Genomic DNA, 13,187 nt, shown 5'->3' with positions numbered 1-13,187 from the left:
AAGTGGCTCGGGTGGTTGTTGTCCTTGATGATCTTTATGGCCTTCCTGTGAACATCGGGTGGTGTAGGTGTCCTGGAGGGCAGGTAGTTTGCCCCTGGTGATGCGTTCTGCAGACCTCACTACCCTCTGGAGAGCCTTACGGTTGTGGGCGGAGCAGTTGCCGTACCAGGCGGTGATACAGCCCGACAGGATGCTCTCGATTGTGCATCTGTAGAAGTTTGTGAGTGCTTTTGGTGACAAGGCGGAATTTCTTCCCAGCCTCCTGAGGTTGAAGAGGCGCTGCTCGCCTTCTTTTCACAAAACGCTGTCTGTGTGGGTGGACCAATTCAGTTTGTCCGTGATTGTGTACACCCGAGGAACTTAACTTTCACTTTCTCCACTACTGACCCGTCGATGTGGATAGGGGGGTGCTCCCTCTGCTGTTTCCTGAGTCCACAATCATTCTTTTTGTTTTGTTGACGTTGAAGTGTGAGGTTATTTTCCTGACACCACACTACCGATGGGCCCTCACCTCCTCCCTGTAGGCGTTCGTTCGTTGTTGGTAATCAAGCCTACCACTGTAGTGTCATCCGCAAACTTGATGATTGAGTTGGAGGCGTGCATGGCCACGCAGTCGTGGGTGAACAGGGAGTAACAGGAGAGGGCTCAGAAGCAGACCCTTGTGGGGCCCCAGTGTTGAGGATCAGCGGGTTGGAGATGTTGTTACCTACCTCACCACTGGGGGCGGCCCGTCAGGAAGTCAGGACCCAGTTGCAACAGGGCGGGGTGTCGAGAACCAGGGTCTCGAGCTTGATGACGAGTTTGGAGGGGGTTTTTACTATATAATGCAGCCTCAGGGTGTGTGGTTTCCAGTTTACAAAGAGTCAGATAAAGTTCGTTCAGGGCCATCGATGTGTCTGCTTGGGGGGGAATGTATACGGCTGTGATTATGATTGACGAGAATTCCCTTGGTAGATAATGCGGTCGACATTTGATTGTGAGGAGTTCTAGATCAGGTGAACAGAACGACTTGAGTTCTTGTGTGTTGTTATGATGATCACACCACTTCTCGTTAATCATAAGGCATACCCCCCCGCATAGTTGTTGCCGGTGATGTCTGGTGAGGACCTGCCTTACAACAGGCCTACAAGCCCTCAGTCCAGCCGCTCTCAGCTGATGGAGGGATTGTGCGTTCCTGGTGTAACTCGGGCAGTTGTTGCCATCCTGTACCTGTCCCGCAGGTGTGATGTTCGGATGTACCGATCCTGTGCAAGTGTTACACGTGGTCTGCCACTGAGGATGATCAGCTGTCTGTCCTGTAGCGCTGTCTTAAGCATCTCCCAGTACGGACATGGCAATGTATTGCCCTGGCCACATCTACAGTCCTCCTTGCTGCATGCCTAGGGCACGTTCACACAGATGAGCCAGGGACCCTGGGCATCTTTCTTTTGGTGTTTTTCAGAGTCAGTAGAAAGGCCTCTTTAGTGTCCTAAGATTTCATAACTGTGACCTTAATTGCCTACCGCCCGTAAGCTGTTAAGTGTCTTAACAACCGTTCCACATATGTATGTTCATTAATTGAATATGGTTCATTGAACAAGCATGGAAAACAGTGTTTAAACCCTTTACAATGAAGATCTGTGAAGTTATTTGGATTTTTACGAATTGTCTTTGAAAGACAGGGTACTGAAAAAGGGATGTTTTTTTTGCTGAGTTTACGTTTAAAACGGTATTAATATTTATTAGCATATATTCCCATGGAAAGTTTCCACCTCTGAATATTCCCCAAAATGTGCAACCCTAGTTAGCTTACATTGCTTATGCACTGTAGATAGAGGAAGCCCATAGTAGCCACAATAGTATGCATTTCCCTTTATAAATTATGCCTTTGTTGTGATTTAATTTTGCTTTCAATGAATGGATATGGTTCATGTTCATCGCACCATAAAAAAAACTAAATGTAATCCATTATAGCAACTGTAAAAATAGCACAACCCCGTCTGACAAATACTGTTATAACATAACTGTGGCTATGCTAACCCATTCAAAAAAAGTCTTAAAAATAATAATAATAATTTCCCGCAAAAAATAAAGTTCCTCATCATTGAGCTATGAGAAATGGCCTTAGAGATTATGAATTTGTTTATTTTGGGATGCAAGATGTCACGTCATTACTCAACATGGAGACTAGCACAGGCCTGTAAATTGATGTCATCACAGGCAAAACAAAGGGCACACTGCTATTCTGACCTAATTTCTGTGTGTACGTACACACATTTTACTATACTTCTGAGTACCAGAAGTCATCAATTAAAATTGATAAGTGAGGACATTTTGCCAGTCCTCACTTAAGACCATTTTAGGTTTAGGAGTTAAAATTAATGTTAAGAGAAATAAGACTGCTAAATAGCTAACATAATAGCTACATGGACTACCTGCATGGTCCACAGTCTATGCACACTACACCAGGGCGATTCAAACCTATTCCTGAAGAGCRACCTTCCTGAATGTTTTCACTCCAACCCCAGTTGTAACTAACCTGATTCAGTTAATCAAGTATCTAATTATTAGAATTAGGTGTGCTAGATTAGGGTTGGAGCAAAAACCTACAGAACAGTAGCTCTCCAGGAACAGGGTTGGAGAGCTCTGCTCTACACACAAGGGGTGTCAAACTTATTCCATGGAGTGGAGGGCCTAGTGTCTGCAGGTTTTCCCTTTCATTTAAGACCTACACAACCAGGTGAGAGTTATTTACTAAATGTGATTAAGTCATCAATTAAGTACAAGGGCGGAGCGAAAACCTGACACTCAGCCCTCCGTGGAACTACTACTCTGTTTAGCATACATCCTGATGCCTAGTCACCTTACAACACATGCACAACCCTACCACTCCAGTATCCCTGCCTGCACATTGTAAATATGGTATCGACACTCTGGATTTAACCTATATATAGGTTCCTTACCTCACACGTGTTCTCGTTTCTACTTCATGTGTTTTTGGTTCTACGCTACATTCATTTTGATAGTACTACTGATATTGATTACTGCGAAATTCAACACCCCCCCCCATGACTCACTGATACAAACTCGTCAAAGCTGATCTCGTTGTCCTTGTTGCGATCCAGCTTCTGGATAATCTCCCTGACTTTGTAGCCAGGCAGGGGAAGGTTTGCCTCCTTGAACAACTCATGGAGCTCGTAGTCACAGATGGAGCCATTGCCATCGAGGTCTACAAATGGCAGACAGGAGTTTAATCATATCATGATTTTTTTTACTAAAATTCATCCAACAATTTGTTTCTAGGAACCCTGGGATGGTTCCCAAACACAAAAAAGGAGAAGCTAACATGACTAAAAAGTCAGGGACTGTACAATGTAGCAGCTGTAGACTATTAGCCTAGGTGTGTAATGTAACATTATGAAAACATTCATTAATGACCATACTAATGCAGAAAATAAATCAACTAAAATCAGATGTAGCCTACTCACCAACTTTGCCAAACGCCTCTCTCAGTTCCTCCAGCTCATCTTTGGAGCTAATCTTTCCTGCCATTTTGATGAAAATGATCGAGGTGGTCAGTCTAGAGGTGGGTTCTGTACAGACAAACAGGGAACACTGTCAATGAGGTTGGTACATTAGAGCGAGACAGAGAATAGCAGTCCAGAACCAGTCAGCTCATGAGGCAGTAGAAAGTGTGTAGGCCCCACACCAACTTCTGTGCACTTTGTCACCTGGGTCCACAGAGCAAATGGCCCAAGACAATGCTGAAGGGCCAGTCAACCCTTCCCCAGTTAAGAGAAAATGCCTCCCACTCTTACAGTATCCAGCAGACTGACTACAGAAATGTGTGTTAGAGTAATGCTATTGCATCCATGTTTGGCATCCATCTGTAACTTGTCCTGAGAACTTTGATGCCATCAACATGGACATAAACTCAGCAACAAAAAAAGAGTATTTTTCAGGACCCTGTACTTCAAAGATAATTCGTAAAAATCCAAATAACTTCACAGATCTTCATTGTAAAGGGTTTGAACACTGTTTCCCATGCTTGTTCAATGAACCATAAACAATTAATGAACATGCACCTGTGGAACGGTCGTTAAYACACTAACAGCTTTCAGACGGTAGCCAATTAAAGTCAGTTATGAAAACTTAGGACACTAAAGAGGCCTTTCTACAGATTCTGAAAAATACCAAAAGAAAGATGCCCAGTGTCTCTGCTCATCTGCGTGAATGTGCCTTAGGTATGCTGCAAGGAGGCATGAGGACTGCAGATGTGGCCAGGGCAATAAATAGCAATGTCCGTACTYTGAGACGCCTAAGACAGCGCTACAGGGAGACGGACAGGACGGACAGCTGATCYTCCTCGCAGTGGCAGACCACGTGTAACACCTGCACAGGATCGGTACATCCTAACGTCCCACCTGCGGGACAGGATGGCAACAACAACTGCCTGAGTTACACCAGGAACAAACAATCCTTCCATCAGTGCTCAGACTGTCCGCAATAGGCTGAGATCCATCTAACTGTACTGAGGGCTTGTAGACCAGTTGTAAGGCAGGTCCTCACCAGACATCACCGGCAACAACGTTGCCTATGGGTACAAATCCACCGTCGCTGGACCAGACAGAACTGGCAAAAAGTGCTCTTCACTTACAGTCACAGTTGTGTCTCACCGGGGGTGATGGTCGGATTCGCATTTATCGAAGAAATGAGCGTTACTGGGACCTGTTGGATCGGAGGGTGAGGGCTAGGGCCATTCCCCTCCCAGAAATGTCCGYGAACTTGCAGGTGCCTTGGTGGAAGAGTGTGGTAACATCTCACAGCAAGAACTGGCAAATCTGGTGCAGTCCATGAGGAGATGCACTGCAGTACTTAATGCAGCTGGTGGCCACACCAGATACTGACTTACTTTTGATTTTGACCCCCCCTTTGTTCAAGGACACATTATTCAATTTCTGTTAGTCACATGTCTGTGGAACTTGTTCAGTTATCGCAGTTGTTGAATCTTGTTACGTTCATACAAATATTTACACATGTTAAGTTTGTTGGAAATAAATGCAGTTGACAGTGAGAGGACGTTTCTTTTTTTGCTTATCTTATAATCTGTAGTAACGTGTATCTGTTCAGGGTGAACTCTAAAATACTGTATGCAAGAAGTTGTCCTTAGGAACCTATCCCTTTCATAAACAGACCAAAATTCCACTAACTTACAATGCCTGCTTCCTTTCATAGCTGAAAGGGGTGGGGCAGTATATTAAAGCCCACCTAAAGTCAGAGTCAAGATTCCTGTATTTTCACAGTCCCCGTAACCAAAATACAGGTATTGGGTCTGTGAATGGTCCTCAGCTTAGGGTCAAATTCTGCCTCACCTACAAAAGACCCTCTAGTGACCAGACCACTCTACTGCCAAACCAGCAGAACGAGTTCGACAGTTGATTTGAATCATGAAGGGCCCTCTGCGATTAAAAGTCTCCTCAGCCATTTTGCTCCTCAGCTGAAAACAACCTTTGCCATCAGGACTCCGGCACCCACCCCATCTACTTCCTATCCCCCAAATGATCATAAATAAGAAAGCAAGATCAGTCAGTTCGGTTGCGCCAATAGGACCCGTCTCTACCAATCAGCTTCTGGCATCACAAGCACATATTCAACAGGATGAACAAAGGACCGAATGTGTAATCACTAACCATGAATGAAGATCATTGATTGCATACACTAAAGGGGGCAAAGAGGTGCTTTGGTTTCTCAAACTATCAAAACTGGAAATTAAATTCAGTCAACTATTAGGCAATATTTTCGCCCCCAGAAAGCAGCAATTTCCTATGCAAGTCATGTAGGGCATTTCCCCACTAATCAAATGATATAACATACTGTTTTACCGAATCATGGCTCTGACCGTGTACAAAACATTAGTAACACCTTCCTAATATTGAGTGCACCCCCTTTTGCCCTCAGGACAGCGTCAATTCGTCAGGGCATGGATTCCACAAGGTGTCGAAAGCATTCCACAGGGATGCTGGCCCAGGTTGACTCCAATGCTTCCCACTGGTGTCAAATTGCCTTATAGTGGATCTCTACTCCAAAAAGCTCATTCAATCTCATCCCACAGATGCTTAATTGGCTTGAGATCTGGTGACTGGACAGGCCACTGAAGTAAGCTGAATTCAGTCATGTTTGTGGAACTCTTTCTAGATAATCCTAGCCTTGTGGCATTATCTTGATTTTTTAAAATGTTTGCAGATGGATACACTGCTGCCAAGGGATGCACCTGATTGGCAATGTTCACATATGGCATTCAAACGTTGCTCTACTTCTATCAAGGGGCCCAAAACATACCGTCACCAGCAAGCAATGTTGAGACGCGGCATGATGGATGTGTGTACTCATGTTGTTCTCCATACCCTAGTCTTCCAATCCACGTGATACAGTAGGAACAGGGACTCAGACTAGGCAATGTTTTTCCAATTCTCCAGTGTTTTTGTTCATCAGCCCACTGCAACTTGTTATTTTTTTGCTGAAAGTACTAACTAAGGTCGTCGGCTAGCATACCTCATTTCGGTCAAGGTACAAGTTGTACATTATTTTTAGGGGTCTTTAGTCATAGCCAAAGACTGTGCAGAGCAACAGTCTGGCTTCAATTTGTTTCAGCCTTCTTTGTCCCCTTTAAATCAATGGCCCCTTTTTGCCCACTGGCTGGATGTATTTTGGGTGGTGGGCCATTCTTGATACACAGGAAACTTGAGCATGAAACACCCAGCAGCAACACTGTTCTTGACACACGCAAACCGGTGCGCCTGGCACCTACTACCATGGTGCYATTGTGGTAACGTACAGAAACTCAAGTCCTTTTGTTCTCCCGAACTGGAATACCTCAATCATATGCTGACCAGAATTTTTGGTTAGTCACTGCCGTGTATATTCCCCCCAAGCAGACACTGCGACTGCGCTCAAGGAACTACATTGGACTGTGTACAAACCGGAAACCACATATCCTGAGGCCGGATTTATTGTAGCTGGGGACTTTAAAATCAAGGGAATATGAGGAAATCACTCCAGAAATTCCAGCAACATCTCCTGTGCTATACGCGACGAGAACATCCTTGACCATTGTTACTCTCCCTTCTGGGACGGCTACAAGAAGTTATCTATACATTGACGCAGTTACATAGCGATATTAATTTTGAGAATATCATTTTGTTTCACAATATCTTGTGCATTAGTTGGCTATATTTTTCCCCTTCATAGCTTGCTCTCCATCTTTTTAAATATAAAGCCAATTTGTTTTCAGCACTTTTAGCAAAACTTGTTTTTTTTCATGGCTCTCATTGCTCTGCATGCCAACATATCGTGATACATTTCAGCATCTACAGTGCATTCAGAAAGTAATCACACCCCTTGACTTTCTTCACTTTGTGTTACCGCCTGATTTTAAAACAGATTCAATTGAGGCGTCACTGGCCTACACACAATGTGAAAGTGGAATTATGTTTGACATTTTTACAATTACATTTTTTTTTTTTTAAGCTGAAATGTCTTGAGTGAATAAGCATTCAACCCCTTTGTTATGGCAAGCCTTAATTTCAGGAGTAAACATTTGCTTAACAAGTCACATAAGTTGCATGGACTCACTGTGTGCAATAGTGTTTAACATGATTTTGAATGACTCCCATCTCTGTACCCCACACATACAATTACCTGAAAYGTCTCGATTTTGCCCTTTGTCATTATGGTGTATTGTGTGTAYATGGGTAACATTATTTTTTTTATCCATTTAGAATTCAGGCTGTAACAAAATGTGGAATAAGTCGAGCGGTATGAATACTTTGAAGGCACCAAGTATTGTGACATTTCTTGAGGTCCCTGGCACTTCCCAGCCCTAGCTACAAGGTCCTCCCCCGCCCTCCCTTTGGCAAATCAGATCACACCTACATCCTGCTCCTCCCTGCCTATATGCAGAAACTTAATCTGGAAGCACCCGTGGTAAGGACTGTTCAACTTTGGTCTGACCAATCAGAATCTATGCTCCAAGATTGTTTTGATCAAGCGGACTGGGTAATGTTCAGGTCGCCTCTGGGAATAGTAGCGATATGTACACCGACTTGGTTAAAATCAGGAAGTGCATTGAGGATGTTGTTCCTACTGTGACTATTACCCAAACCAAAATCTGTGGATAGAGGGCAGCATTTACGCAAAACTGAAAGCGCGAATTAATGCATTCAAGGTCGGCAATGTGACTGGGAACATGGACATGTAGAAACAGACCAACTACGACCTCCGTAAGGCAATCAAAGAGGCAAAATGACTGTCCTTGTACTAAGGAGTGGCATTTCAGCAGCTCAGACGCGAGAAGCATGTGGCACGGATTCCAGACAATCACGGATTTAAAAAAGGTTAATACTTTGAAAGGCTAGTTAAGAATTATATCGCCTCAACCTTACCTGACACCCACTACAATTTGCATACCACCCCCAACAGATCCACGGACGATGCAATCGCCATTTGCACATTGCCCACTCTCACCTGGACAAGAGGAATACCTGTGAGAATGCTGTTCATCAACTTAGTTCAGGGCCCTCTGTCAAAACCCCTCCCTGTGTAACTGGGTTCTAGACTTCCTAACGGGCCGAACCCAGGTGGTGAAGGTAGGCAATGACACCGCTGCGCTGATTATCAACACGGGGGCACTCCTGGGCTGTATGCTCAAACCCCTCCTGTACTTCCTGTTCACCCATGACTGCATGGCTACGCACATCTTCAACTCAATCATCAAGTTCGCTAACAGTGGTAAGCCTGATTACCAAACAATCGACGAGACAGCCTAAAGGGAGGAGTTGAGAGCCCTTGCAGAGAAGGAGCTGATTGTGGACTACAGGAGACAGCACACCCCATCACTTCGACGGGCCGCAGCAGAGAGGGTTATAAAAGCTTAAAGTTTCTCTGCATGCATATCACTGAGGACCTGAAAATGGTCCCTCCACACTGACAGCTTGGTGAAGGTGCAAAACAGCACCTCTTCAACCTCAGGCTGAAGAAATTCAGCTTGGCCCCAAAGATCTGCAAACGAGATCATTCTATCGGGCTGTATCACCACCTGGTACAGCAACTGCAGTGCCTGCAACCGCAGGGCTCTCCAGAGGGTGATTGTCAGCGCAACGCATCACTGGGGCCACACTGCCTGCACTCCAGGACATCTACAGCACCCGGTGTCACAGGAAGGCCAAGAAGATCATCAAGGACCTCAGTCACCAGAGCCACGGCCTGTTAGCCTTCTAGATTGTAGCTGGGTGGAGATAGTACAGGTGCATCAAAGCTGGGACTGAAAAACAGCTTCCATCCCATGGCCATCAGAATTAAAAAGCTATCACTAACAGGCCTCCTGCCCTGAACTTAGTCAATGTCACTAGCCGGCTACCACCCGGTTACTCAACCTAGCACCTTAGAGGCTGCTGCCCTATGCACAAAGTAATTGAACACAGGTCAATTTAAATCCTGTTTACATAGGTACTGTATAGTGGGTTAAACTTAGGAAAGTATTCAGATCCCTTGACTATTTCAACATTGTTACGTTACACCCTTACTGTAAAATCGATTAAATAAAAATCCTCAGCAATCTACACACAATACCCCATGATATTATTCAAACAATTTGCTAAGTGACTTGAAATTTACCATCCTGTGGTAAATTCAATTGGACAGGATTTGTAAAGACACACAGTTGACAGTGTATGTCAGAGCAAAAACCAAGCCATGATGTCGAAGGAATTGTCAATAGAGCTCAGAGACAGGATTGTGTCGAGGCACAGATCTGGCGGATGGTACCAAAACATTTCTGCAGCATTAAAAGCACAAGAACAGTGGCCTCCGTCATTCTTAAATGGAAGTAGTTCAGAACCACCAAGACTCTTCCTAGTGCTGGCTACCCAGCCAAACTCCGCAATCGGCAAAGGGCCTTGGTCAAGGAGGTGACTAGAACTGTCAGTGACCCTCTGGGTCTTAGAGTTCCTATGGAGATGGGAGAAGCTTTCAGAAGGACAACCATCTCTGCAGCACTCCAGCAATTTATGGTAGAGTGGCCAGACGGAAGCCACTCCTCAGTAAAAGGCAAATGACAGCTTGCCAAAAGGCACCTAAAGGACTCAGACCATGAGAAACAAAATTCTCTGGTCTGAATGCCAAGCATCACATCTGGAGGAAACATGGTGGTGGCAGTATCATGCTGTAATGTTTTTCTGTGGCAGGGACAGGGAGACTAGTCAGGACCGTGGCAAAGATGAACAAAGCAAAGCGAGATCCTTGATGAAAACCTGCTCTAGAGAGCTCAGGACCTCAGACTGGGGCAAATGTTCAGCTTCCACCTGGACGACCCTAAGCACACATCCAAGACAATGCAGGTGTGGCTTCAGGACAAGTTTCTGAATGGCCTTAAGCTCAGCCAGATCCTGGACTTGAACCCGCTCGAACATCTCTGGAGAGACCTGAAAAATAGCTGAGTAGTGACGCTCCCCATCCAACCGGAGCGCTTGAGGGGATCTGCAGAGAAGAAAATCCCAAAATACAGGTGTGCAAAACTTGTAGCATAATACCAAAGACGAGGAAGTATTCACTGCCAAAGGTGCTTGAAAGTACTGAGTATATGCAAATATGATATTTTATTATACATTTGAAAAATGTATAAACTTTTGGATTTGTAATTATGGGGTTTATGTAGACTGAAGAAAAACAAAGTAATCAATTTTAGTTTAAGGCTGTAACGTAACAAAATGCGTTTAGTCAAGGGGTCTGAATACTTTCCAAATATGCATAAACTAGTCTAGTCATGGCTCATCCTATATAAACTACTGCTGTACACCATTTATATTCTGGACCTGGCGCATTCTGATATCTTAATTTGTGTTTGAAACTTTTAGTTTTGTTGCTAGATATTACTGCACTGTTGGCGCTAGAAACATAAGCATTTCCCTGCGATACCATCTGCAAATGTGTATGCAATGTGTATMCAACCAAAACGATTTTATTTTGATATCAAAATATCAAAGTTGGAATTCCAATTGACAGGGCTCAACTGCTAGAAAAGTCCTACATGACAAATTGTAGTTCAGCTTGATCAAATATTACCACTATACTGTATTGATACTAAGCTTACATATGTAATTGTTTTACGATGGTCATACCATGGCTCAGTCAAGGGTTTTTATTTTTACTATTTTCTACATTGTAGAATGTTAGTGAAGACATCAAAACTATGAAATAAAATAAATCATGTAGTACCCAAAGAGTGTAAAATTAAAATATATTTTATTTGAGATTCTTCAAAGTAGCCACCCTTTGCCTTGATGACAGCTTTGCACACTTGGCATTCTTTCAACCAGCTTCACCTGGAAAGCTTTTCCAACAYTCTTGAAGGAGTTCCCATATATGCTGCGCACTTGTTGGATGCATTTCCTTCACTCTGCAGTCGTACTCATCCCAAACCATCTCAATTGGGTTGAGATTGGATTATTGAGGAGGCCAGGTCATCTGATGCAGCACTCCATCACTCTCCTTCTTGATCGAATAGCTCTTACACAGCCTGGAGGTGTGTTTTGGGTCATTGTCCAGTTGAAAAACAAATTATCGTCCCACTAAGCGCAAACCAGATGGGATGGCGCATCACTACAGAATGCTGTGGTAGCCATGCTGGTTAAGTGTGCCTTGAATTATAAATAAATCACTGACAGCGTCACCAGCAAAGCAACCCCACATCACACCTCCTCCATGCTTCACGGTGGGAACCACACATGCAGAGATCATCCGTTCACCTACTCTGCATCTCACAAAGACACGGCMGTTGGAACAAAAAATCTCAAATGTGGACTCATCAAACCAAAAGGACAGATTTCCACCGGTCTAATGTCCATTGCTCATGTTTCTTGGCCCAAGCAAGTCTTATTATTGGTGTCCTTTAGTAGTTGTTTATTTGCAGCAATTCAGGCTGTGTCACAACCGGCCGCCATTGGGAGTACCATAGGGCGGCGGCCAGTGTAGGCCATCATTGTAAATAAGAATTTGTTCTTAACTGACTTCACTAGTAAAATAAAGGTTCAATTTAAAAACGTGTACACACACACACACACACACACTAAGAAATTCGACCACGAAGGCCTGATTCACGCAGGCTCCTCTGAACAGTTGATGTTGAGATGTGTCGGTTACTTGAACTCTGAAGCAATCTGAGGCTGGTAACTAATGAACTTACCCTCCGCAGCAGAGTTAACTCTGGATCTTTTCCTGTGGCTGTCCTCATGAGCCAGTTCCATCATAGCGCTTGAAGGTTTGTGCAACTGCACTTGAAGAAACTTCAAAGCTCTTAATTGTCCAGATTGACTGACCTTAATGGTCTTGGACTGTTGTTTCTCTTTGCTTATTTGAGCTGTTCTTGCCATAATATTTTTATTTCACCAGGTAGGCTAGTTGAGAACAAGTTCTCATTTGCAACTGCGACCTGGCCAAGATAAAGCAAAGCAGTTCGACACATACAACACAGAGTTACACATGGAACAAACAAACATACAATCAATAATACAGTAGGAAAAGAATCGAGGGGCATATTGAAATCCAATTTATCCTAGTGTATTTACTCATCATCCAAAGTAACTTRCCCTGGTAACGTTTGGAACGGTTAGCTGGCTAGTTTGGGTTGATAGCTGAATCGCTAACAGATGCTATTATAAAGCAAACAAACGTATAATTAATGGATGAAAAATGGGAACGTTTTTGACAAGTTTAAACAAACCATGATGTAAGGTTAATTTGTACTCTTAAAAAATAACTTACTTCAGATGCCCCCACAATTACGCACAACGTCCAGCTCGATCCCAGAGACTTCCTCCGTCATCCAGCTATGCACAGAAATGTGAGCGGGTGAAATGCACTAGCAACCTCGGCCTACTGACGAGCCAATAAGTGTTTAGAMCAAATTAATGACAGGCTGCGTTTACAGAGGCAGCCCAAATCTGATATTTTTTCCACTTTTGACCAATCACAACATAAATTGTGACATCAGCTATTTATCAGAGCTGAGCTGATTGGTCAAAAGATCAGAATTGGGCTGCCTGTGTAAACGCAGCCATAGTGGGCCCAATTCGGATCTTATTTAGACTAATTGGTCTTTTGACCAATCAGATCAGCTCTGATGTGAAACGGTCTGATGTGACTGGTCAAAAAAC

General features: G+C 43.9%; 1 protein-coding gene across 1 annotated transcript in view; it reads right to left on the bottom strand.

The window, feature by feature from the left end:
* The window catches only part of LOC111980301 (plastin-3-like), a 33,854-nt gene extending 20,883 nt beyond the window's left edge, over positions 1 to 12,971 (bottom strand). Inside the window, exons 1-3 of the mRNA XM_024011023.2 lie at positions 12,796 to 12,971; positions 3,468 to 3,572; positions 3,057 to 3,208 (exon numbers count right to left, since the gene is read on the bottom strand). Coding sequence (XP_023866791.1) covers positions 3,057 to 3,208; positions 3,468 to 3,531 — 216 coding nt within the window. The 5' untranslated portion in view covers positions 3,532 to 3,572; positions 12,796 to 12,971. The remainder of the gene's footprint in view (positions 1 to 3,056; positions 3,209 to 3,467; positions 3,573 to 12,795) is intronic.
* Between the last annotated feature and the right edge of the window lie 216 nt (positions 12,972 to 13,187).

The sequence above is a fragment of the Salvelinus sp. IW2-2015 genome, linkage group LG20 (genome assembly GCF_002910315.2).
Source record: "Salvelinus sp. IW2-2015 linkage group LG20, ASM291031v2, whole genome shotgun sequence".
Classification (NCBI taxonomy): domain Eukaryota; kingdom Metazoa; phylum Chordata; class Actinopteri; order Salmoniformes; family Salmonidae; genus Salvelinus; species Salvelinus sp. IW2-2015.
The sequence above is the reverse complement of the archived record's forward strand: the minus strand, read 5'-3'. Positions and strand labels throughout refer to the sequence as shown.